Source organism: Anser anser (genome assembly GCF_964211835.1).
Source record: "Anser anser genome assembly, chromosome: 25".
In the NCBI taxonomy this organism is placed as follows: Eukaryota; Metazoa; Chordata; class Aves; order Anseriformes; family Anatidae; genus Anser; species Anser anser.
The window spans coordinates 4,030,303-4,057,307 of NC_139746.1; the positions used below are offsets into that span (position 1 = coordinate 4,030,303).

The following is a 27,005-nucleotide window of genomic DNA, read 5'->3' on the forward strand; positions in this document are numbered from 1 at the left end:
AAGCACAGATTTCATTAGAGTCCCATGAAACTATCTCATCTCTGTGTTTTTTATAAATACAATTATAAGGCACAGTTCCCTGAGGACCTCCAGCCCAGATGGCATGTTTTACAGCTATGAGAAAAGTCAGCAGACAACCCTGAATGTTGCTAACCCTGCATGCCACAGAGCAGCCATTTGGTTGTAAGTTCCTTAACCCTTCACTGCAACCACCATTAAACTGAAGACTTGTATACTTCCCAGGGCGTCCCCTGTCTACAGGGCAGTGGATTTCCTAAAGTAAAGAGGATTTTGTGAGTTTGCTTGTCTCTTCCCATCGGGAAAAGAGAGGATGCAGAACTCCATATCTTACCACCACCAGGGGTGAAGTCAAATGCATTTAACTCCCAAGTCATTATTCACTTTTGGTTTTTAGTGAGTAGAATGCCCAATTCAGGCACTCAGACACTGGCACTGGTTACTCACTGTGCACAAGGATGCATAAACTGCCCGCATCACTCATAATGAGCTTGAAAGTATTTCCTTTAAGAGGAGAATATTTGTGGCTCTGGGCTCAGTTTTGTGCATCTGAGATCCCTGACATTAGGAAATATTGAAATTGGGAAACATGAGGCAATTCTCACTAAGATGACTTCTTTCTAAGATGCAGTTTCATCTCTGAAGGTGGAATATCTTCTGAAACATGTAACCTGTACTATGTCGGAGATTCTGCAAGATGACCCTATTGTTTTCCTCAACTTCAAACCTCCCACTGTTAATTATTTTTAGGAAGTTTTGCAAAAGGCCATTCCAAGTGTGTTCTAATGCAGAAGATTCCTTTAGAAAGCTAAAATACAGGGAGATATAAGCATCCTACAGTGCTATCTGCTATTTGGTGTGTCCAGGATACATTTAATATATTCAGGACACCATGCATTTACAGTGTGTGTTTGCTATGTTTCAGCATGAAGCATGACCAAATGGAGGTACAATTATACGTATCGTCTCCAGTAAGAATCTCATTTATTTACCCCTGAGCTGACTTGCAATTCCCATAGGAACATCTTCCAAAGGGCAGACTCCTTCATCTCCCCATAGCTTATGCCTTTACCATACAGAAACAAGCCATAGATCCTAAGCCTCTTAATGGATTTTATAGGTGTATATCAGCACTTGAGAGTGTAACAATGATCTACTCTAAATGGTAGAGCTATCTGCCAAAACAAAGGTGTGATCTATATAAATCAGCATTCTCCTTTAGAAAGAGGACACTGAAAGAAAAATGCAAATTCCTGCTTGTGGACACTTCCTCATGACAACATGCTTCCAATGGCAGCACCTAGATCTTGTCTGAGCAGCTAAATTATTTCATCTAACTAAAGAGCTCTAAAATTACTCTTCTGGAGTCACTAAAAGTGTTCCTTTGAGGCTAATCTTCTAAAGCAGGCACACAAATTGTCAAGCAACATGGAACAAAGTGGCAATTTGGCAGAAGACAAAAGGCCATGCATTAAATGGGACCAATTGCAACAACCCTGTTTTAATCAAGGCGAGCAGAGATGAGAATTCCCAACAATCACTGCTCCTTTCCCAGTGGATTACGAGATGTTTTGTCATATGCTGAAGCGTGAGATGTGTATTCCTTCCCACATGGCAGTTAGCTCCCTTGGTGCCCTTAACAGGAAAATTGATACTCACGGACAATGCACTGGTTCCCTCCGGGCAGCGTCTTCCAGCCAGGGCAGCAGTAGGAGTGGAACCTCGAGCCACAGACATTAGGTCTGAAAATTAAAAACAATTTTTCCTCTGTTTCTGTACAGTGCCATTGGATATTCAGCGCTTATTATCTCTGTATGAGACCAGCTGAATAGTCTCTTGCATGACATTTCTCTGCTAAACACCATTCCCTCACTCTGAGCTTAAACAAGCCATGTTTAATTCCCACCAAATGGAGTCAACATACATTACTTTAATGACTGACTTCTGACCTCCCTGTGCAGAAAGCCCCAATTAGCTACACATTTGAGTGAAGGGAACTGAGGGCATATATGACTGCCGTCATTTCAGCTATAATGCACTGTGCTAGGATCATGGAGCTCAGAGCTCAAGCTGCACAGATGGAGCTCTTACTGACAACCACTGGCTTCATAGAATCATAGAATCATAGAATGGCCTGGGTTGGAAGGGACCTCAAGGATCATCCAGTTCCAACCCCCCTGCCACAGGCACGGATGCCACCCACTAGATCAGGTTGCTCAGGGCCTCATCCAACCTGGTCTTGTACACCTCCAGGGATGGGACATCCACAACCTCTCTGGGCAGCCTGTTCCAGTGCCTCAACACCCTCTGAGGGAAAAATTTCCTTCTAAGGAAGGGAAGAAATCTTCTAAGGAAGATGAGCTTCTAAGGAAGATGAGCTTCCTGCTGATCTGACGGCTTGCACAAAATGTACAGCTGTCACCTCCTTGTGTCCAAGACAAGTGCCTCCTCCAAACTGAGAGATACAAAGGAGACTCTGCAGGAGCTGCCTGAAGTCCAGCAGGCTGTCTGGAGAGGTCAAGCCTATGTGGCTAATTATCTCCACACTTGTTAGCATGTGGAATAAATGTCTCTTTGCACATAGTTCTGTAAACTGCTCATGGTGAAGGGGTCTGTTTGCTGCAACCACAGCAGCTGACACCAGATCCACTCCTGCATCTCCAAGCCGCCAGACAAAAACAGAGCCCCAAAGGCTTAGAGTGACCCTCTTAGGACTATGGAGGGGTGAGGAACTGAGGCACAGCCAGGTCTACCATTATACTAAGCCAGAGCATGTGTGTAGGCTCCCAGTACAGGAATGGGGCCATATCCACAAAGTTAGACACAGCCAGTTGGAGACCTGCATTTCCACATAGGAACAGCAAGACCTAGACACCAGACAACCCTAGAAATCACAGGCAACTGAGTATTTTGATAACCTGAACAGGGCAAGGGCATCTGTTCCTTGTGCACATATCTCATCAGCCCTGTGTATGTTAGATAAAGTCCCGCTCTTCCTTTCTGAGTGGCAAAGTTATGCACATTCCAAACCGTCAATCAGACAGGCCGGACATAGTTTTCTTTTTTTTTTTTTTTGGCAGTTTAATCAATGTCATGCATCAAAGACGGCTAGAAATCCAGCCCAAGCATATAATTCAGCATGGCATTTACAACATGTTGTGCCATGCTACACATCCGTAAATGAAATAACAGACTTTCAAAGAAAATTTCCCAAAAGAAAACATGAAAGCCACAAACCCATGTGATACCCATAGTCTTGTGACATTGTCAAGTGTGGAGTCTTGAGAATGCAGCCCCTTGCAGAGATGTTAGGGCTCTACCAAAGGATCAAACATGAGGGACGGCAGTAGAGAGGTAAGTGTAGACAGTGTTCAAACCTTGGCTGGACACTGGCCAGCAATCCTCCAATGTCTTGTGCAGTCCCTGAGGGATCACATCTTTTAGAGAAGCATGAGAATTTGAACTAAAATAAAGAGTGAAAGATACACTTTGGTAGTTTTCCAGTTTGCAGTAATCCTCATTGTTAAAATGGCTTTATTCAGGGTCTGAGTTTATCTAGCTTTTACTTTCAGGCATTGGATCTTGTTATATCTTTGACTGCTGGATTGAGCAAAGTCTCTTCCCCAATAGACCAATGTAGCCTCTATCGTCCTTTCATTTTTCTTTGACAAGGGAAGGAAAATATCAAACTAGTTTACCAGGATCCACGGACCCAACTTTATATCGTTTGTTATTCATTACGCCATCCTCATTCTAATTTTTATTGATTACATTTTATGTCAATCAGTTCAGCAGTTTGCTTGGGGCTGGTTATTGACAACCCATAACTATCACCATCATTACACAGAGAGGGTGGCTTTATGTGAATGAATCAGATTAGGAAGTTTCTGCTATGTAGTTTGGGATGTTTCTGAAACACCAGAGTTTCCATCTGAGCATTAGGAAACACTTCATCACGGTGTGGGCGACGGTGCACTGGGCAGGATGTGGAGTCTCCCTCCTTGGAGATCTTCAAAAGCCATCTGGACGTGGTCCAGGGCAACCTGCTCTGGACGGACTTGCTTGAGCAGGGGAGGTCCCTTCCCATCTCAGACGTTCTGTAAGTCTATGTTCACTGCAATCCATTTCATTGTTAAATACACTTCCACAGCTACGTGCATATCTCAGCTACCGGTAGAAATATCTCTAGCTATATGGCTACTCAGCGTGGGAGCAAATGTATGGATACAGCAGACTGGAACAAAAAAACATTATCTGATTTTTAAAAAAACGTATACAAAAGCATTGGCTGCTTTGTTTATTTTTTATTTTTATCCTGAAAATATGACCATTTTCTTCATCTAGATCAGCAAATTCATTTCATTTTCCACAGAACGGTCTCTTTTTATTTCCCTGGTGGTTTCTAACACCTCTGCTACTGGTTTGTGTTGCTGCAGATGGCAGCTGTGAGGAAATCACACCTGGGAACAAGCCCTTTACAGAGCCTTAGTTGAGAGCTGCCTTCACCCTGGGTATTCCTAGGACTGATACTTTCAGACCGGAATCAGAGCATCTACATTAAAAGCCAGAAAACAAGGCTTTCTTGGCTCATGTTTCATCGTTCTAGCAAACTGAAAAACTGAACCCCCACCACCAATCAGAACCAAACTGCTGCTAAACTCTTATGTAGTTTGTATATTCTTTGGCTACATCTAGAAGGAAAAAAAGAAAAAAAAAAGTGACCTTTATAGATGAAAGGATTTCAACATCTAAAACAATCTGAGCGTCTGCTTCCACCTCCCAGGGAGTCCAGAGTACCTCACACGCCAATATGTTCTTTGAAGTGACTCAGTGGAGAACCATAGAAAAAAATGAAATTCCAAAAATGGCTTTTGGGAAAAAAAAAAAAAAATAGCAGCTCAATATCACCAATCACCTTGCAGGAACAACTCTAATAAAACAATACCTCTTTAGCTGTTTCTGAACAAGTTAAGCATCTCAAACATTAGTTTCTGGTTGGATCTAGTTTTTTCTCACAAAGCCTTTTTTTTTTTTTGGTGTTTATTAAACCGCCTGCACAGCATGACCCAGCTGAGTACAGACCTCCACTCTCTTCTCCTTGTACCCTTAAAAAATAGCACACTGCTCCTCATGTGAATTTAGATGTCAAAATGGACCCTCTGGTATTCTGCCACCAGCAAGGAAAACGCGTAAAACAGTTATTGTCTCATCTTCCCTTCATTCCTTTAAAACGGCATCCCAAACATTGCCTCTGCCCTTGTAGGAACTGTTCTAACCATGGATGTTGTAACTTCCCTCCCATGCCATGACGTGCCTACTGCAGAACTTGTCTTGTTCTTCCTCAAATCCCGAGGTGCCTGTGGCTGTGTGCCATCAGTCTATGTTTTCCTGAACTTCCTTTTGCTTCTGCCTCAAAGTTTTGCCTAAGTGGTGGGGATTTTTTGAATATTTTCTTCCTCTGGTTTCCATTCTCAAGGTTCTGCAGTGAGCCAAGAGTGGGAAGGCAGAGGGTGCTGGGTTGGCTGTGCACCTTGGGCACAACAGCCAGTATCAGAAGCACTCTGTAGAGTCCCTTTGCCAGATTCCAGTCGGTATTTTGGCAAGAACTTGCAGTGGTTTAGGGCAACAGCTTCCTGGCTGGGAGAGGCTGGTGGATCCTAGAATACCCTGAATAAGCTGCCTAGACATCCACAAGTTTTTCACCTTTGGCATGACTGCAGCTGATGCACAGGAGTTACACAGAAGACATGCAGCAATCGTGAAGCAGACATACAACATGCATTCAGAAAACACACAGCAAACATAAAGTAGACCCAGCAGATACACACTGGATGCACAGCAGACATAACAGAAACATAGTGGATGTACAGCAGTCACAATGATGATGTGCAGCACACACCCAGCAAATCCAGAGCACAGCAGACAGAAAACAGAGACCCAGCAGGACATGTACAGCAGATGTGCAGCAGACATGCAGCAGACATGCAGCAGATGTGTAGCAGATACGCTGCAGGTGTCTCTTTCCAAGTGGAAGAAATATAATGTTTTCACAGGGAAAATTGAACTGGGCAGAGTTTACAATAACGACAAAACCACTGAGCTGGCCTAAGAGTAAACTCTAAGGAACCGTCTACTGAACACTGTTATTTCTATGTAAATGCAATCTTAGCTTCTGCTTTCCATGGTGACTAGAAGACCTCTGAGCAGCACAAATATTGAATGACTTTCTGGTCAATGAAAGGTGCTGCTTTCCTTCCCTGTTCTAGTTTTCCCAGAGCACGCAATGACCTGTGCAGAAACTGTGGCAGCTGTTTTTCTAGTCGTGCTGCTTTTGCCCCGTGCTCTGTGGAGCCTCCTTCACCAAACCTGCCAACACAGAATCAAGAGCTCTGCTACAACACCATCAGATTTCGTGCTATGGTCAAAGGTGGCGAGTAAATCTGTATTTTGACTTTGAATGGGCTTACTTTTTCCAACAGTCTGGGCATCTGTTGCTTCTCCTGTGACTAGCAGATAAAAGGAGACCTTGAATGCAGAACTGATTCTGTTGCCTTGGATTTAAGTGCCCTGCAGATGGTGGAACATCCTGGGCTACAGTTCCTGATTGCATTAGGTTGGATAAAATACAAAGCTAGCTAGTACTGCCACTGATACTCAGTTGCAAATCTCCAGTAGGAAGTAGACATACATCATTAACTCAGAAGATAAAGTTTACTCTGAGCAGATGGGGGCCCTGTAAAGCCTAAGTTTCAGATCTCAGGTACCCAGCATACAGAACAGATGGATGGATGATTATTCTTTTTTTGGATATAGGACTCTCTAGTACAATAGGTAAATTACCTAATAGGTAAATTACCTAGATGGTGAATGAAATTAGATTCCAAAACAAGACCTCAATAAGGAGAATTGTGTTTTGTAAGAAAAAAAAGTCTCTTCAGCAAATCTGTGACAAAAACAATTGTGGAAATAAATAGCAGTTATCTTGATCCTGGAAGATACATGCTGGAAACACATGCTCTTATCAGCAAGAAGGTATAGATAAAAGGCATGCCATTTAGTTGTTAAACAGAAAAGAGCAACCACGCGTCATGGTGAAGTGCTCCAAGGAATGGAAAGGTGAAAGCTATAGGAAAATTTGTTCAAGTTCAGTAAACTTGTGACAACATTCTGATGGTTACTGGTCATCAAAATCTGCAGACATTTCAGAGTCCGAAATTAAAAATCAAGAGACTTTTTACTTGTATTCACTGTCAGCTTTATCTTCTTGCTAGCCAGCAGTAGCAAGGTGGTCTTATACAGACATGATGTAGTCCTGAAGAGGCATAGTTATAATGCTGAGACTGTGCTTATGCTCTTATGACTTTTCCTTTGGGTATTAGAGCCACAGAAGTAAGACAGTGTGTGCAGACAAGGAAGAGTCTGAAAAGACCTCAGATACTAAAGAGAATTTTTTAAGTGAAACTGAATATGGACAGAAGAATAATGCTAAGAAAGGACAGAAGGAAAAGCAATGGTGGCCATTGTGTCTTCTTTGTCCACTTTAAATAAACAATAGAATTACAGAGATAAGCAGAGACAAAATAAGCATGAATTTCAATTGATGGCACTAAATCCTGCCTGCTGGCAGGGACTACATTTGAGAACTGGGAGATGCCAAGAAAAAAAAAAAAAGAAAACACTTCAGTAGAGCAGAACTACAGACATGAGATGTGAAAATGCAGGGCTGTTAGTAAGAGAACCCTTTCTCCCAGATCCACAATGAAGTCTAAAGCATAAGCAAGCCCTGGAAGACAGACCACACCACAAACTTGCCCATAGGCTCAGGGTGCCAGTCTGCTTGTGGGGACAGAACACAAGTGGAATCTGGTTGTTCCTGTAAGCAGCCTGGGAAATACAGCCTGAAGCACTGAATTGTTGCCTAATAGCTGAGCAAGCAGCCCGAATGGGCTCAGTCTGCCAGTTATTGTCAGATGTCTAGTGTGACCCCAGCAGAAAAGTTCTCATTGTTAAAGGTAGAAGAGGGCAGACAGCACAGCGTGTGATGTTTGGGCTAAGAATGTTTTGCAGACAGATGCTAGACAAAAACTAAGTAAAGTTACCCTGAGCTTCCTGCTTAACCACGTTACGTTGTAACGTATATTATTACGTTATGTTTAACCCCTATGTCCTCAATACATGGACATTATCACACAGATATTTGCCCAGCCCTCCAGCCGTGGGAAAAGGAATGCCCAGCTCGAGTGAAGCTCTGGGTCTTCTTCAGAAAACTCTGCACAGTCACCAAAGGGCTGCTTTCAGTAATAACTGCAGTGCCCTGCAAGTAGCGCTTCTCCTGCCAACCAGCAAGACCCACAGCTAATGAAGCCTTGGCTACGTGTAGCGCATGCTTTCCAGAAAACAGGCACTGCAGCCCAGGATTTGTCTCCCCTGTCGTGGTTAATCGGTGTGCTTCAGTTGTCACTGGCTTTCAGAAGCGTTATTTCCATTCCTTAAATTAGAGGAAGACAGAAGTGAATGAAAATCAGTGTACTGCCAGGGCTGGAGTAATTCTCAGAGGTGCTTTGGTCTGCACAGGGTTATTCCCTGGCTGCTCAAACGTTTTCCTTCTCACTGGCCTCATCTTCTCTCCAGGCAAATGAATGATAATTTCAGCCAGTGTAGGTGGTTATGAAAGACCTGTTACCTGCCCTGCTGCCCTGCAAATGATAATTTCAGCCAGCGTATGTGGTTATGAAAGACTTGTTACCTGCCCTGCACTCACTTTCTATAGCATTAACGACATTGTCTCCATGGGCGATAATGGATCGATCCTGACTGCCCACTCAGACCCTTGGGAACTACAGAAAGTGGTGCTGCATTTCCATCAGCATGACTGCACAGGTCTCCTTTATCAAGCTAAAGACTTCCTGGAGAAAGGTTATGATAAAACGAAAGCAGAATCTGGTCTGCAGTATCCCTATTTTCCCACATCTTAACCTAACTCCTTCCCATGTTGCTGCAGAGCTACACCCACCCACTCTGAGATGGTTTTCACTTGTTCTTTACCCTCTTCAGACCACAGAGCCTTCACAGGAAAGCAAAATATTAGTCCCTTTGTCTTGTTTGCCACACTGCTGTCGGTTGCTTGGCACTATATCAGCATTTTTAAATACTCTTAGAAGGCAGCTTTCCAAGGTGGGAGACTTCAGATCTCTCCAAACAGCAGGATATAGATCTAAGATAAAACTGAATAGGCTCATAGTGTGTCTGAGGAAACAAAGGCCCTTACACATTCAGCTCTCCAGGGTCAGGTCATGAACCATGTTCTCACTTTAAGAGCAGCCAGTCTCCTCCTGTTCCAAGGACAGCAGACAGAAAGCAGAAGCTAAGGAGGGCTTGCAGAGGTCCAAAATTCACACACACTCAATAGCAGAAAAAGCCCCCAAATACCCTTTGCTTAAGTGGACGAAGGTCTGCTGGCAAATAGGACAACGACCTGGGGAAATAAGTACTGATAGGACCAGAAGGATTCATTCAGGAAGAATTCACTGCAGCTGATCACTTTGGGCCAATTTCCTGATGGAAAAGCCCCTTGACCAGTGACTGACCTTCCTTAGCACCATCCCTGAGCTGTGACCTTGGAACTACTCTGCTCTGGTGCACACTCAGCAGCCCAGCAAACGGTTCTCCCAGCTTGTTGATTACTTTGTGTATGGATGGAAAAGATTGGGCTGGGAAACTGCTACCAGAACATAGGGACCCTTTTCCTTATCTATCAGTCCTCTATTTCCCTCACTGATACAGCCTAAGGCTTCTTCCTGCTGGGTGGAAACAGATTTTCAGTGCTCTAGCTGTCTCATGAGAACTACTTTCCAAGATATTCTCTGCTCAGTGGAAAAAGGAGTCTGAGCTAAAAGGGTCCAGCTGGGATATGCACTGAGCAAATGACTTTCTGCACTGGTTTGAGCTTCCTGGCGAGGACAGAGATGCCAACACTTTACATCTCTTGCAAGTTTCCTCTGCTCTCCTTAGTGCAATAAGAACATGTGGAGGATACGGAGTAGGTGCATGCAGAAATTAGTACATTTTGTAATGTACTTGTAATGGCTTTTGTAAACTTTGTTAATAAGATAAGACTTAATAAGACTGTTAATATAAGTATGGCTTACACTTTTACCACGTCCCACGTGTAAGTTAGGCGAGTGACCAAAGACAAATGATTTCTTCTCTGTTTCAAACACAACAGTAAAACATTCAGTAAAAAACACTCTCCTGCCCTGCCAAAGTACAACTGTGCAGGACAGTATTAGGGCTGGAGCCCGGTGTTTTATGGAAGGGTGAACAGCAACTTCCCTAGACATCACATTGGGTCTACAGCTGGTGGTTTCAGAGTGAGGAGCAACACAACTTCACTATCCAGCCACAAACCTAATGATCACGAGATAAGAGACTTCCTCATTGATACTGGCCCTCAAAATGGGCAGGACAGAATATGGTCACAAGAATACATTCAAATGCAGACCCTGAGCCTTAAAGGGAGTGACTGGAGGAAGACAAGAAGTCAAGAGATTATTTTCTAGATGTTCTGGACACACAGTACACACACATTTCTGCGTAAAAGCTTCGCTGTTACCGATATTCATTTGGCAAATGCCAGGTGCAAAGGCAGCATTGCTCCTCAGCAACTGCTGACTACCCGCAGCTATCTGTAAAAGAGATCATCTGAGCTCCTAACCAATGCAAAATAAGCTGGTTTTGTTCAGAGCATCTACAACAGCCAATGGAGTCATGCTGAGACCCTGATCAGTGATCGTGGTGAAATCCCCATTCAACAGCATCCTTGCTGGCCAGCAGGACCCCGTGAGCTATTTCCCTGTCTTCTAGCTCATACTGAGGGTACACCTGGAATACTGTTCTAGAGAGATATGGAGAACCCGGAGGGGGGCATTCTTGGACTAGAAGTTGATGACCTTTGTAACTGCTTCAAATTGTCCTCCTTGCAAAGTGCTTAGCTACTTCTTTTCTCCAAGTGCTGAACATAGCCCTGAAGGTCTCTGACTCATGGTTTGTTTTCAGAATGACTGCCTCTCTGGTCAGTGTGGAAGTAAACATTTTAGTGATTTATTTGCATGCATCTTGAACTCTCACTTCCATGATATTTTGGGCCTATTTATCTTGGGTACTAGCGATCTGATAAACCTCTTGTAAGGATTCACGGAACTGATCTCTAAAACAAACTCTGAACTCTCAAATTCCCACTTATCAATCTCCAGACTCTGCTTATCAGCTCCGTAGAAAGACCCTGCTAGGTAGCAGTTTAATTTCACAAGATATGACTAAAGCCTGTTCCTATTTGTAAGCACAGCCATATGGCATCTGTCAAGGGTCCATATAGTGCAATACCTATTCTCAAACAGTGGCCAAAAATGGATGCATGCAGAACATTATGAGAAGAGTGTAAATATAGGTAATTATTCCCCCCAGCATTGCCCTCAATTCTACCCATTTTCAGGTCAAGGATGTCCTGGGATCAATGTAATTTCTATGAATTTACTAGTCTTTGGCAAATGTCTTTTCTATGAACTTCTCTAGTCCCTCCTTAATCTTTTGTTCACTTGTGGTTGGTGCCACAGTTTCCTTTGAAAAAGAAGAGCTCCCTGGTTATATTAAAAGCATTAAAATTAAACAAACAAATACCCTTACAGATCCTTTGCCTTTATTCAGCGTAAAATTCACATGCTTAAAGTTAAAGATCTTAAAGATCTCACTGGGGATGAGTATCTGCATGAAGGTCAAATAAGAGCTTTTAACCCATCTTCAACTGGCCATAAGTTGGAAAGGAAAGTGAGTTTAACTTCTAACTACACTACCATAAAGATTGGGGTGTTCCAGTAAGACATTTTTTTATGCAGGGAAAAATGGATGGGACAGCCCGCCACTGAAGTCATGGGAGTCAAGACATCAATGAGCAGTGTTTCAGGTGAGTTACTATCCCAGGCTTTCCTTTAAAAAGACAAAAACAAGGGAGATAAGGTCCAGTGATGACCTTCCTCCAGGTCCTGGAGGAAATGCTGTCTGAGCAAATGAGTGGTGTCCCTAGCAGAGATGACCTAGGTGAACAGGAGATTCCCAAGATGTTCCCCACCCTCATCTGCCAGTCTCTGAGGTCCCATGCTTACTTCCAGAAATGTTCTTTATTTTATTTTATTATTTTTTTCCCAATGGAGTTTTTTGAAAGGCAAGAAGCTGTCATTTGCCACTACTGGCAAATGTCCCGTTCCTCCCCCAGTGAAGATATGCTCTTACACACACTTTTGGGTGTTTAGCTTCCATAATTTGCTCAGGCCCCATGGGAATTATATTCTCCAATTATACCATGCCTAGTACATGCAGATGAAAAAGTGCTAAATACACCCTCTCCTGCTAGAGCACAATCTCCTAATTTTAGGATCTCATTAAGTTTGCTCAGTCTTAGTTTTCCTTCTGTTCTCTCTGTATTCTCTGAGTATCTTGAGAGACACGTAAATCCATTTGGGGGTGAAGCAATTCTGACATCTTACATGGGATGAACGAAGGCCCCTTAGTGTTACAAGAAGGAGGTTTTGCTGATAGTTACTGCCTTTCCTGTCCCTTTTTTTTTTTTAATGTCTTTCAAGTTTCAGATAAGGAATATTAGGAGTAGGACTCAATGGTCCTTGTGGGTCCTTTCCAACTCGGGATAGTCTATGATATTCTGATTTATGGGGAAATCAAACTATTCAGCAACAATAGAGATTTGTCCAATTCTCAAAGCTCTAATGCTTGTTCAGTTTTAGGAATGTACATTGGGGAAATCTAAAGCAGCATAAGTGGCAAACCATTTAGTGTTACCCTTTGCTGTAAACTCACCAACTCAGTGACGATTTAGCTAGTTCCAGAATAGTCAGGATTTTTGATTTGATACTGCAGAAAAAAGGTGTGTCTGCTATCCACAGAAGACATATTTTAGAGATGAGACATGGAAAATATTTTTAGATTATTTGCCCTTGCAGCTTATTCTCTTATCGTGAAGTTCATGCCTGTGCTAAGTCAAATAAGATTAATTTGTATGAACATTACCACTACATTCTCTAGTCTGACGGGACTGAAGCATGTGGCTTTTCCAGGGAAGATGATCTTGCTTCTCTACCCAAGCTAGATTTTTTTCCTATTATTGAATATTCTTTTTGGTTTTGATCTTAGCCTGATTTTTTGTTAGGCTCCAGGGACCATCTCACACAATAACTGGGGAACACCACTGCAGGAATCAGTCACCCTTAGTCTCAGTGGAGATCACTCGGGGGACAATAATTACTGCCAAATGTGATAGTGGTTTTTGTCCACGTATCTTGCCATCCACAGGGATTTGGGATTGTGTCATGGTGTGAGAACAGATTTTAAACAATGTTGACTTTTGGATCACTGGCCTGTAGAGGAGCATATTTGCGTCCCTCTATTTCTTGACTTATGCATTTCCTCAAATGTATTGCAATTATTCCTTTCAGTGGTTTATCAGCTTTACAGTTCCAGGATTGGGCTATCTGTATATTTGTGTACTTCCCCAGGCCTATACGTGCTCTTGTGATGGATAGTTTGCTAAATAATTTGCAAACAAGAAAGTAGAGCAATACCCCTAGAGAAGCCAGCTTCTTGTATCAGCAATAAATACACAGGAGAAGTACGCCAGGCAACCTCCTGTTAATTTAAGTTTAATGACTCAGTCCTGAAAAGGAATTGCTTAATTTCTCCCACCACAGAAGTCATTCTCTTGTTCTGTAAAGCAGCACAACATACGTTTAGCTTTTAGGAATTAGCTTGTCCCAAAGATTTCAATTACATTTGGTTCTAAGAAAGCACTTTTAAAGGTGCAGCGATGCTAACTTTCTGTTAATACCAGCAGAAGTTACACACCTTAGAACTGGCAACAGCTATTTTGCTGGGTAAGACTGTGAGTACAAAAGGACTTAGAATTCAGAACATCTTGAAGTTGTTTGCTGAGATGACCTACAGATCACTTTCCTAAGGCTCTCAGTAATACCCAAACTATGACAGCCAGTGTGCTGCTGAGATGAGCCCAGGATGAGGCTGCTTCATGCTTTGTCTGGCACAATCACCAAACTTCTCTGCAACAGGGTGAAAAACATGGACCAAGACAGTAAAGGCAGACAAATGACCACATGTTGGACTTACTCAAATAGGGGATTATCATATTGGCAACAGAAACATTCTTCTCTGATCTCATCGAAGTCCCAGACTTGTGATGTTTCTCACAATTCTGCTACCAGACCCTCTACTTTCCCTGTCTCATGGAGCTGCCCCTACTTCAGTCCCTAAAACCTCAATCCCACTACTCAAAAAGTGATGTGAACTGGCACATAGCTTCCTCCTGAGCAAACAGGCTCCCCAGGGCAGTGGGCACAACACCAAGTCTGCTGGAGGTCAAGAAGTGTTTCGGGAACCCTCCCAGACACATGGTCACACAGGGACTCTGGACACACACTTACAGAGAGGGAAAACCGGGCTGAGGATGTTGCCTGGCTGCCAGTGAGGTGACTAGCTCACATCAAAATAAATCCTTATGCTTACAACAAATTTCTGCTCGAGCTTAGGTGACCCAAGCCATGTGAAGCAGACTGCAGGATACACCCATCCTTGGAACAACTATAACATTGCACACATGCACGGTCATCATGCACTGATGCGTTTATGAGCTGCATTTTGGCCATTTCTGGTACACAGCAGTAACCTCAACTAAGTCACCGCAACAGCAGATCATGAAGAGGGAATTTCGCAAGAGTCCCCAGACACCAGTGGTGTCAGTTAAGGGTTGGCTCCCCTGTGTTATTCGTTAGTAGGTATTTCCTCTTGAGATCTATGAGCTTAAATAGACAGGATATACAGAGGAGAGAAAAGGCACTTTGCGAGAGAGCAGAACCATGCTCATATTAATACACATCTGTTTTCTTTTTACCTTACTTAGAACTAGAGAATACAAGGTTTATTTTGCTTATGAAATAATTACATCAAAAATTGCTCCCTCTCCCCTGCCAAAAATCCCTAAGTCTCAATTTTTCTTTAAAACGTTATCTCAGTTGTGGACCAGGAAATGGACAAACTGAGCCAAAATGAAAGATTTTGTTTTTTATTGAGTTATCTTAGGCTGTCAAAACCTTTCCTTTGGCTGTTGGCACCTCTATTTTGATGTAAACGTCCTAACATCAAAAAAAAATATATATTATTATTAGTCATCTCGTTTATTTAACGAGCACTATGGTTAGATACCAATTGTTGTGCTTTCAGTACAAGCCAGGCTATCCAAGACTTTCAGGAATCTTTTGCGTTTCAGAAAGACAACCCTGTCTCAATATCAGGTTTATCAAAAAATATGAATAGAAATGAAAATAATTTTTGAAAGATGCGTGATTATTTTTCAGTTTCATAAAACTAAAGAAGAAAAATGCAAGGGAAGCCTATTGAAGACTGTATGGGTTTTGGATTCAGTCTATTTTGCTTAATGCCAAGTTCAAGCCTAGTAATGTTTACAATCTTTTTTAAGCACTGTGTGTCTATAAAATCTTTTGTTATATATCTTTTCTTTGTCAGTAAGTCTATTATTTCCCTTTATTCAGATCTTCATGCATTTGGTATGAAGGATGGTAAGGAAAGTCTTCTCTTTTTTGAGTATATTTATGTTTAAATCCTATATATCAGCAAAGAACCACAGGGAAGACTTTCCATTGAAATAAACTAAAAATGCAATTGATTTCCAGGAACTGCATAACACTTTAATTTGGAAAGCAGAGTTACCAACTCTTCCATCTTTTTTTTCCCTTAAAACTCTGAAACAAATTGAACTTCAAATCCATTTCTTAAAAATTCCAAACAAACCCCTATAACCTATTAAACTCTATGCCAGACAATCTCTTTGCCATGCCAACACTTGCCTTTATGTTTCCCGCCAGTAAGAAGAAAAACCAGCCTAGACAAGAAGTCCAAGATCAACTATTTAGTAATATAAATTAAGACAAGGAAAATTTAGGAATGAGAGTCCTAAGTCAGAAGTCTCCAGCTGTTGCCTTAATTTTGTTCCTTCTGTTGGTTGAACTTCGGCTTTATGACTAAATCTCAAAGTTTACATGTGTGAAGTACAACAAATCCAAGTGCAAGGTGCTGCACCTGGGCCGGGGCAATCCCAGACATGAGTACGGACTGGATGAAGAACTCATTGAGAGCAGCCCTGCAGAGAAGGACTTGGGGGTTCTGGTGGACGAAAAGCTCAACATGAGCCAGCAGTGGGTGCCTGGAGCCCAAAAGGCCAACTTCATCCTGGTCTGCATCAACAGATGAGTGGCCAGTAGGTGCAGGGAAGTGATCGTGCCCCTCTGCTCTGCCCTTATGAGGCCCCACCTGGAGTGCTGCACCCAGGTCTTGGGCCCTCAGTAGGAGAAGGATGTGGATCTGTTAGAGCGAGTCCAGAGGAGGGCCACGAAGATCATCAGAGGGCTGGAGCACCCCTCCTATGAATGCAGGCTGAGAAAGCTGAGGATGTTTAGCCTGAAGAAGGGAAGGCTACAGGCTGACTATACCGCAGCTTTTCAATACTTAGAGGGATCTCATTAAAAAAAGATGGAGAGCGACTTTTTGCTCAGTCAGACAATGACAGGACAAGAGGTGACAGTTTTAAACTGAAAGCTGGGAGATTTAGATTGGATGTAAGGAGGAAATTCATCCCTCAGAGGGTGGTGAGGCACTGGAACAGGTTGCCCAGAGATGTTTTGGATGCCCCATCCTGGAGATGAGGCCCTGGGCAACCTGATCTTTGGGGGGGGTTGCAGGCCTTGGAGCCCAAAGACCCACATTCTCCCCATGGCAGGAGTATGGTGGGAGAAGGCAAGAAAACTTTGCCAGAGTCTAGCCCTGCTCTTCCCTGTCATGTTCGTCCTCATTATATGGTCTGAATTTTGGGGTAGACGTGTGGTGCCAGGAGTTGGACTCAATGATCCTTATGGGTCCCTTCCAACTCAGGATATTCTATGATTGTTGTTAAGTGGAGATGTCCCAAAACAGAATCCTTGGAATTGGACAGTCCTAAGGGCATGCACTTCAAGGCCTTGTAAGAAAAACAGCATTTGACATGTGGGCAACCATAAGCAGCCCAGTTCTTTTCAGGCAATGATTTTTAGTAAGTACTGTAGTCCTGTTGTTTCTCTTCAAGTGCACATGTGTAGTTTCTGTCTGTCAGTGGAGTTGGTTACATACCCCACAAATTTTCTTTTTAAAGTATTTAGATTGCCCTAGTTCAGTGTCTTTTTCGCAATCTCTCCACGCAGTAAGTGTGAGTCTGGTTGCCTAAACTGGAAGATTAAATTAAGAAGTGGGACATTTTAGCTTCCAGTGACTTTTAGAAGCACCTTGGTTCTTTCTCTAAAGAGCACTTCATTATCAAGGGAATTTTCGGCAACTTTGAAATCAAGAAATTGATTTTTTTTTTTTTTTAAAGGAGTCAAGCTGAGCTTCTGCATTGAAAGGACTCTGACAATCGCACTTTGGGGAAACCAATACCTCTCACTAAACTTACAGTAGCAGCTGGGATGGTAACACTGCAGGAAAGATTTGCTTAAGCTTTATTCCTTTTAATGAAATAAAAAATTATAACAAAAATTAAAAATTATCCTTGACCTTATCAGAGGCAGAATCATGCCCTGAATCATGAAACTTCTGACCAAACTAGTTTTGTTTTGGGCATCAGCTCTTTTTAAAGGCATGTTTACAATAAACCTAAAGAGACAGCGTGGAGAAAATTACAATTGCTGCTGGTGAAAAAAAAAAATCTGTTGTTTGTCACGCAGAGCATCTGTATACGGAAACACAAATCCCAGAGACTGATACTGCTGCTAAGTAATTAGGAGAGTTAATCTGCATTTACAGGAACAGCAAACACCAGGAAACACATGGGATTTGAAGGTGGTTTCACTGTACTCTGCTTCTACCAGGACTTCAGGTCGATGCAAACTGACTGGTTTTGCCCCTGAATGTGACAGCCCTGTCCTCTCCCCATTCCTGGCTTCTCACTCCAGTGCTGCATCATCCTTTCCACAAGCACTCAGGCAGCAATCCAGGTCAGAAAAGCAATTCAGGAAAGCAGTGCCAACACTAACACAAGGGCGTAAGCGGTGTGAGGGTAAGATCCCGTCACACAGGGACAAAAAAGCTGATAATAGCTAATAATTACTGTACTAAGATGCTTGTTGAACTGCAAGACCAGGAATAAAGTCATTAAAATGATGCTGGAAATCATCTTTCTCTATGCATATCTCAGAGTGAATTGGAAAAGTGGTGAAGCTAGTCTCTGCTGTGCCCAAGCTTCCCTTGACAATAAACATCATCACAGTGTCAGCTCCAATTTAAATTGGTGCTGTACAGCCCAGAACCATAGCCCATAGCTTTCCCTCTCCACTGCACCTGAGCTTCCAAGCTTACGGATGCACAGAAAGTTTATCTACATCCCAGCAATTCTTCCTGTCCTTTGCAGTCACAATGTGCCCTTCCTCTCCATTCCCCAACATCAAGTGGAAATTAAGGTGTCAGAAATCTATGGCAGAGCAGCTTGTGAACTCATATTTGCTATATCCAACAATTCATTTAGACATTTCTCCATCTTCTTGCATAAATCATAGCAATGGAAGAGGTATGATGTACGTCCGTCTTTCCCAAACATTATCTCCTCATCTATCTTCTCAATTGCAGTGGCCATTTGCTAATTAATGGGCTTGACATAATTAGTTCTGTTTAAAGTCAAGCTATAGCTGAGCTTTTATTCTGACTTGAAAAAAACAGACAGCCATGAACCTACAGGAAATCATACTGCCAGCAAACAGCTCAGCTGGCTGCAGACTAATCATCTTTTCTTTCCCCTTTGTTAAACACATTCTTTCTCTTGGAAACTGTTCAATAGTTCATTAAACTAATAATCCCATTCAAATCTTGCCTCATAAATGGGTTTGTTAGCGCTGTTTCTTTCAGGAGACAGTCATTTTAAATTGCCTCTACTTTAATGGGTTTAAGGATAGATTAAATCATGGCTTTGGCTGTGACTTATTGCTCCACATTACTTTATTAGTTATTATTTGTAAAGGCATTGGTGAATAACATGCTCATTTATTTTGCATTTTTTTCATGCTTTGCATTTATATCATACTTTCTCTTTACTAAGGAAGACTGGGTTGGGAACGGAGAAACATTCAAAGTAATGTTATCCAACAGAACCATATACAATCTTTCCTCCTACATTGCTGATGATGCCTCTTTTTACCAAAAGGAACTCACTGATTTGCTTACTAACAATATATCTATAACTATCCTCATACAAGGAGAGCTTGTGTCAGTCACACAGGAGTTTTTAGAGAACCGTTTCTCACTACAAGCTCTATGATATCAAATGATTCTGTGTATTTCTATTAATACTAATTGACTAAGGGTTCACAAAAAGTCACTGGACACCAAAGGAGAGCAGATATCAACCGCTGCCTGGGCTTACTCAGGGCTTTTCAGGGAAAAACTTAGGGAGTTATTTGTAGAGTAGGCAGCTGTGCTATGTGCAGAAGTAGGAAAGAGCACCAAATAAATTCTTGTGTATTTGATTCTTCCAGAGTTGGTTAACACTTCACTGTGTAGCAAGCTGGAAGGAGGTGGAAGACAGTTGGGTAACACCCCTCCACACAGTTCAGGTATGATTCTATTTCCTTGCCCAAACTTAAATATAATAAAACGTAGAGATGGAAAGAATCTATGGTTCCATCCATTCCGGAGAAAAGGCGGGACAAAGAAGAATAAATCACAGAATCATTTAAGTTGGAAAAGACCTCTAAGATCATCAAGTCCAACTGTTAGCCTAGTGCTGCCAACCATGTCCTGAAGCAGCACATCTACACATCTTTTGAATACCTCCAGAGACAGTGAATCAACCACATCCCTGGGCAGCCTGTTCCAATACCGCGCAACCCTTTCAGTGAAGATTTTTTTCCTAATATCCAACCTAAACCTTCCCTGGTGCAACTTGAGGCCACTTCCTCTTTTTCTGTTGCTTGGGAAAAGACACCGACCCCCACCCAGCTACAACCTGCTTTGAAGTAGTTGTAGCCAACCCAACCATCTTAATACGGTCAAAGCTCTAGGCATGAAGAAAAAGCTAAGTAATGTGTAAGATGCAGATAGCCTTTGCTTATAACCTTTGGTTATATTTTACAGCAGCAACAAATCCTGATACCTTAAAGCAGCAAAAAACAGGTCAGGGAAGATGTTTATCCACAACTGCCACTCTCTAAAGCTGTTTCTAGGCAGAGCAGGATGAGGGACTAGGACAGTCTGGGGAATCTACAACAAAAGTTACTGGGTCTGGGACTCTTCAGGGGATGGCTTTCAGTAGCTGACAGCCCCATCTACAACAGTGCAGATGGTGACATCTGTAGCTGCCTTCTCGGACCAGTAGAACACTGCTTTAAATATTCTTCAATAGATTTCTCATCTCAAGTGGTTTATCAGAGACAGAGAGAGGGAGATTTTAAGCAGAGCAATTGCTGAAGGGCTAGAAATCCTGAAGGAGAGATTTCAACACAAATCCAAGGAGACTGTCAGAGTCACTTGACACAGAGCATGGGAATTGCCTGAGGCAAAAGCTCCAGCCACTCTGAGTTTTGCCAGCTTTCCTTCCATTGTCCACCACGATCCTCTCCCTTGCAAAAAGACTGCTCTCCCAAGGGCTGGGAAACAATGAATCTTCAGTTATCTTAATTTATAGTTGCACAGATTTCCCTAAACAGACCTTGCACTTATCCCAGTGGGGCCTTTTCTCTTCCTACATCAATTGTTTCAGAGGGCATTAAAAAAGCAGAAGACAAAAGGAGAGAGGTAGCAGTGTGGTCCTTAGCTCTCAGCAGAGGACTGGGAGACCAACACTTCAGGCCTAATTCCGAGCCTACCTCAAATTTACTGTGTGGCCTTTAGTTGCTTACACAACTCATAATTTGGTATTACTTTACTTAAATGATAGCTCATGTCTGAGGCTTTAAATTAGAGAAAAGTTTTCTAACTTGGGAGCTTGGGCTTCGTTTTTAAAGCATTTGTGGGATTTGGACCCTTCAGATTCCCAAAAGTCAAAAAGAACTTAATCTGTAAGCTATTTTTGAAAACAGTATCTGGTCACCTAGGTCACCAAGTTTCATAGATCACTGGATTCCAGGGACCTCCATTCTTTTCTATTCCCATTATGAACATAGTGATCAATCACATATTGCCCTGGGCTGCCAGACTGAACAAGAGTTTCTGGATCCGGCAGACAGTCACCCCATCCTTTGTAAGAAATGTCCATCATCCTTTTAATCACAAAGATTTGGAAAGTTTTTTTCCAGGGGGATAAATGGACTACATCCACAAAGATACTTGAAAGAATCACAGCAAAAGTACTTGTGGGTTATAATGGAAGAGACATAGGGTGGTCCTGCCCTGTGAATGAGCTAATGGCTGCTTTTGGTAACTAGTTTTGAGAAGAACAAGTCCCAGGGCAGCTGCTGTCCATCTTTTCTAAATCCACCATAGCAGAAACAATTGGCTGTGCATTTTTGAATTCAAAGAGCAAATGATGCCAGCACCACGGCCCTGCCCATGGCAGCTCTACTGCCAGGTTCTATGTTCCAGCTTCAGCCCACACATACATGTTTGTCTGTCTCGGCTGAAAGTGTGGTGCTCCATCCCATTCAAAAAGCATTCTCCAGCAAGTGCTGGAGGACTCTGGCACAGCCCAGGCTTTGCGCGTGTATCACGTTCTGCTCTGATTCTGCCCACGGACACAGGAACACTTTCCAAGAACTACAGCCAGGCAGACTTAAAATAACTCAGAATCAGTGCTGGGGCCAGGAACCATCTTGAGAACACACAAACACAGCTGAGCTCCAGCACAAGCTCCAGTATTCTCTAGCTGAGCCCTGTATCCCTCCTCAGGTGGAAAGCCCTCACAAGTCCAGTTCTCACACTGATTTGGCTATGGATGAGACCACAAGCCACAACTCCGCAACAGAGGACTGAGTATGGACGCCTGCCCATGAGCAACGATCGAGAGAACAACCATTATGTAAAAGCAGTCATCAGAGGCAATAATCTCTCAGTACAGCCCAGAGCATCAATTGGTAGCAGAGAGACGAGTGACAACAGGTTTGAAACCCAAGCTGACAGCATCCCCGCTAGTGACAGTGGAAATCCCAGCCAAAGCCATTGCTCCAGGCAAATGTCCAGGATCCTTCCCACCAGCAGGCAGGATGTGAATGGCTCCTCACAGTCCTGGTGCGAGCCCCTGTAGTACTGTGATCCACTGATCAAAGCTGCAGAGCCCAGTGCACAGCACTCTGTTCACACAGGAGGAGTCTGGGTTCTCTGCCTGCTTGGCTGTCTCCTGTGGTAAGAGTTTTCCTCCTACCCTGGGTCTGCAGAGCAGATTCCTTCCTAAACTCAATGAAAAATAGAAAAGGCAATTCTGTAGGCATGTCTCTATGTGCTATAATAACAAACAAAGTTCTGCTTTGTAAAATAGAAATGAATATTAAACATACCCTCGTAAAGTGTCTTGGCCTCTTCTTCTCACTCTGTTTGCTGGCTGTCTTTCCTCATAGCCTGCAAATCTGTCTGTCTGCAAGTCCCCTTCATATTGACCCTGGGTTTGTTCCACATACAAAACCGCTGTACATCCCAGCATGAACCTGGCCAGCCATAATACCCCCATGATGGCACGGATTCCACGATTCCCCTGGATGCCCCGAAAGCTTCTTCCAGCTGGAGGGTCCCTGCTGCCTTGGTGGAGGATGGGTTTTGGCAGCAGCCCCTAAGTGCCAAGGTGCCTTTCTGCTGTTCCCTTTCTAGAAGCAAAGACAGAGGAAAGAGAGAGAAAGACAAACAAGTGTTCTTAAGGGCTTCCATACTTTTAAAATGATTGTTCACCCCAGGCTGTCCCCCCCCAAAGTTAATACAGTGAGATCATACAGTCACACTGAGTTTGGCTCCTTGTGCATGCAGCCAACATGCTCACACTGTCATTCTGCACCACATCATCGCCAAAGCCTTCCTTTCCCAAGAGACAGAAACCAAAAGATCTCCAAGGGCTACAGCTCTGCTCTTGTATTCAATTTTCCTGCCTTCCTGGGGAAGGAATGAAGAGTGCCCTGCGTGTAGTGGGTCATGATACCGAACTTGGCATGGTACCTAGGTTCAGAGGAGCAACACGAGATGCAGGGCTATCAAGCAAGAGGAGACTAGCACTTCAGGGAAGGGTGGATCCTATTTATGGACCATCTTCCCAGGTCCCATAGCTCTGCAAAATTGTATTGTATTCAAGCCAGGCTGGATATGTGACAGAGATTAGTTGCTTGAAAACAACCTCCCAGATACCTGGTACTTCAAGCAGTCAGAGGAATTGCTAGAAAACACATCAGAAGAGTATATATGCCAGTATTGAGGTAGGCAAAAGGGTCGCGTGTTCAAGATGGAAGACTGTGAGGTGGGGCTACAGGATGAAGACATGGTTCATTAAGCTAAGTGTGGTTTCTGTGGAGGATGAAGGAACAGAGTAGAGGAGGAGGGTGAAGGGACGAGGTGGAGAGCTGGGTGTGCTGGGAGGTATGTAGGAGCAGAGACCCTTAGCTGGGCCAGGCAGCTGGGAATGACAGGCCACAGGGAGCGGGATGGTATGGGGTCCAAAACTTCTTCAGAGAGCAGGGAGTGGGCCAAAGGAGGCAGACACCTGTGGTTATGGACACAGCTTGGGATGAGCACAGCATTGCCAGCTCTCCCGGGCTGCACGCCAGCAACAGAGCCCATGAGCCAGACCATAGGGAGACAAAGACCAGGTCCAGGCTGTTGCCCTGAAACACACCAGGGCAGTTTCTCAGTCCCCAGAGATTTTCTGCCCTAAGCAAGCCCACGTGGATCAGTCTTGATGAACAAGACCCCTTCCTGGGACAAAAGATGAGAGCCGTTCTCCCTCCTTTGGGGGCAGTAACATGGGGGAGAGGGATCTGCGGACAGGCTCTGGACCCTGTCCTGGGCCAATATGTGCAGAGCCCAGGAGCTGAGCCCTCAGGAGAAGCTGAGGGCCAGCTCATGCCACGGAGTACTATGGGCAAGGCACCCAAAGCAGTCTCTGGAGCAGCTTAATTTTAGTCCTTGTGGTCATTCTGGGTCTGATGTAGCACTGAGGGCAAAAGGAAAATAGACCCAGGTAAAGGGCACAGATCCTGGCACAACACAGACCGAGGAGGAGGAGTGCAATCAGGACTGGGGTCTTCCTCAGTGACGAGGAGCATGGCCCCAGGCTTGGGGTGAGGGTGCAAATATGGGCAGAGGGTGCCAGGAACAGGCAGTGCTGTGAGGCTGGGCTCAGAGGGGGAAACCAGGGAGGCTATGAGAAAGCTCAGTGAAAAGACTGAAAAACGGATCACCAAGGAACGTTCTCCCCAGACTGCACCCCCTGATCCTGTGCCCTCTTATTGCTCCCCCTAGCCCCCATCACCCCTCCCATTCTCCAAATCCCCCAGCCCTGCACTGGCGTGTGCAAGTGACCCTTCAGCTCCTCCCTTGCCCACCCCCACGCATCGGAGTTGGGGTCCCTTCCTTGCTTCTTCTGGTCGGGGGAGGGTTAGAAAGCATCTCTCACCTCAAGACCCCAAAGTTTGCTCCTTCAGGGAGGAATCCTCACAGGTCTCCCCTCTCCACCCAGAGTGGAAATATCTGCTGCTTCTGAGAGAGGCACAGGCTTTAAGTCCGCTCCTGCTGGGAGGGACAGGGCCCCTGAGCCTCCCCTAACTGTCCCCCTTGCTTTCCCACAGCAGCACTTTCCAGTTCCAGCCCAGCCCCAAAGCAGGCAAAATCAGCCCAGACAAGGCAGAAAATGCGTCTGAACAACAACAAAAAGAAATTCCTCACAACTCCAGAGCGGTGTCCCAGCTGGGAATCTCTCAGCTCTTGAGGGCATGCATTTTTCAGGCTCTAATATTTCAAATGCAGTGAATGAGAAAGACAGAGTGGGAAGGAAAAGGCAGGGCTGGGAGCAGAGGCAGAGACAAAGAAACTGCCTTTCCTGCAGCAGCCTTGCAAGCTCTGCTGCTACTTTGCTGCACATGCCTGTCTGCTGAAGGCTGGAATATGATTACCTTCAGCTAGACAAAAGGGAGAGCATTTCCTTTCCTCCCAGAGTTCTCAAGGTAGCTCACGAATGGAAGCGAAGTCATTAAAAGCTGAAAGTTTTACACTTCCAGAGATTTCCAGCCTTCATGCAGAAATTTAAGCTGAAGAAACTCCAGATTTATCCATTTCCTCACAGAGAAATCAGAAGCAAGACAAATGATCGATACACAGGCACGTACTATGAGAGCATTAACAAAAGTCTTACTAAGAGAGTATGGAAAAGTCATTTACACCATCAAAAGAGAGTTAAAAAGGCTCAAAAATTATTTTCAGCTTTGAGAAATTCCATCCAACACCACTTGTAAGAACTACACTGACAAAGCAAGGAGAGAGCCAATCACTAAATCAGATTTAAAACTGATCTGCAAGTTTGGAAGGACTCAGGAAAGACTTTTCAAAACCATGCCTTTGAGTTTGCAAATTAAATTAATAAAAAATGCATAAAACTTAAAAAAAGATACAATTAGGCAGACAAAGAATTACAACATCAATTACAGATAGAGAGAAAGAAAACCGATCCTAGCTATGCAGGATTGGATTTAGTCCGAAACTTTTTAAATACCTTTACGTCCTGGAATTGGTGATGTACCCAGAGCTCCTTTGTTTAGTGGAGATCTGGGCAGAAAAGAAGGGAATAAAACCCTCACCCTTGAAGGAAGAGAAGAAAAGGTACAGCCTAATCCAAATTGGACAGGGGGAGGGCCTTGCGGTGGAGGAAGGGGTGCAGGAGGAGTGGGAGTAGCAAGGGACAACCCTACCGCATTCTTGAGCCAAAAGTTTTTAACTTCAAGGAGGGACTGGGGCGGGGGGAGAGGTTGGGTTTAGCAAGAGACGTTTGAGTGCAGACATGATTATCACCTAGCCATTCCTTGTGAGTGGAGGACTCGCTCAGCTCAGTTAATTAGGGAGCACTTTCAGTTCAGCTGGATGCAGTGACTGCTCGTCCCAAATTTAGGCTGGAGCTGCAGGAGGCAGAAGGGCATTAGTAACAGTGACTTCACATCAAAAGATCTGATGAAAAATAATCCATTTTCAATTTGGGGGTGATTCCTCATCTCTTTTTTAGAAAAGTGATTGTGTGTCAACAGTAGCAGGAAAAAAAAAAAGACTTTCAAGTAAAAGGTACTTTTCTTGCTGATCACTTTCTTTTACTCAGCACAGCTGATGTGAAACAATTAAGCAAACACAGGTAACCTGAAGGTTAAGTGACCCAGCCCAGGACCTTTACACTCAAAAGTTACCTGGGCTCCAAAAGAGGAAATCTTTGACGTTACAAGCATTTTCACTAATTAAATAAATTAATAATTCTATGATGACCTTTGAATGCCAGCTGTGAGACTAATTCTGCTCTTTTGTTCCATGCAATACTTTTTTTTTTTTTTCTTTCTCTGCCTCTTGCTTAGGAGTCTCCTGGGAAAGCCCAAATCAAGTTGCTTTTCAGGTCAAAGATGTTCGGATAAGGGTCTGAACCAAATGGACCCTAAAAGGCTGTGCCCAACACACCAGCAACGTGAGGAAGCTTCCTTATTGTCCTACCATCTGGCTCAGGGCTCAGTTACCTTTTTACACTCAGCAGCTGAGGGTTCAGATACAGCTCACAATTCAGTTTACAGAGGTGCAGAAATTCCAAGGCAAGCCCCAAGCTCCCAGGGAGATTGTCATCTCTTCTCCTGCTTCTCTTTGAGGCGTCTTCACTGCCTTCTTTGTTCTTTTTGCTTTTCCTAATTAACCCCCTACTAGCTTTATAGAAGTCAGAGTGATGC

General features: G+C 43.7%; 1 protein-coding gene across 3 annotated transcripts in view; it reads right to left on the reverse strand.

The window, feature by feature from the left end:
- FBN3 (fibrillin 3) overlaps positions 1-26,120 on the reverse strand; it is a 117,124-nt gene extending 91,004 nt beyond the window's left edge. The window contains exons 1-3 of one of the 3 annotated variants that reach the window (XM_083811440.1): positions 25,890-26,120; positions 22,617-22,919; positions 1,678-1,760 (exon numbers count right to left, since the gene is read on the reverse strand). In XM_083811440.1, coding sequence (XP_083667566.1) covers positions 1,678-1,760; positions 22,617-22,786 — 253 coding nt within the window. In that variant the 5' untranslated portion in view covers positions 22,787-22,919; positions 25,890-26,120. Of the gene's footprint in view, positions 1-1,677; positions 1,761-22,616; positions 22,920-24,712; positions 25,725-25,804 lie in introns of those variants that run through there. The other 2 variants (XM_083811438.1, XM_083811439.1) reach the window with 2 other exon arrangements.
- Between the last annotated feature and the right edge of the window lie 885 nt (positions 26,121-27,005).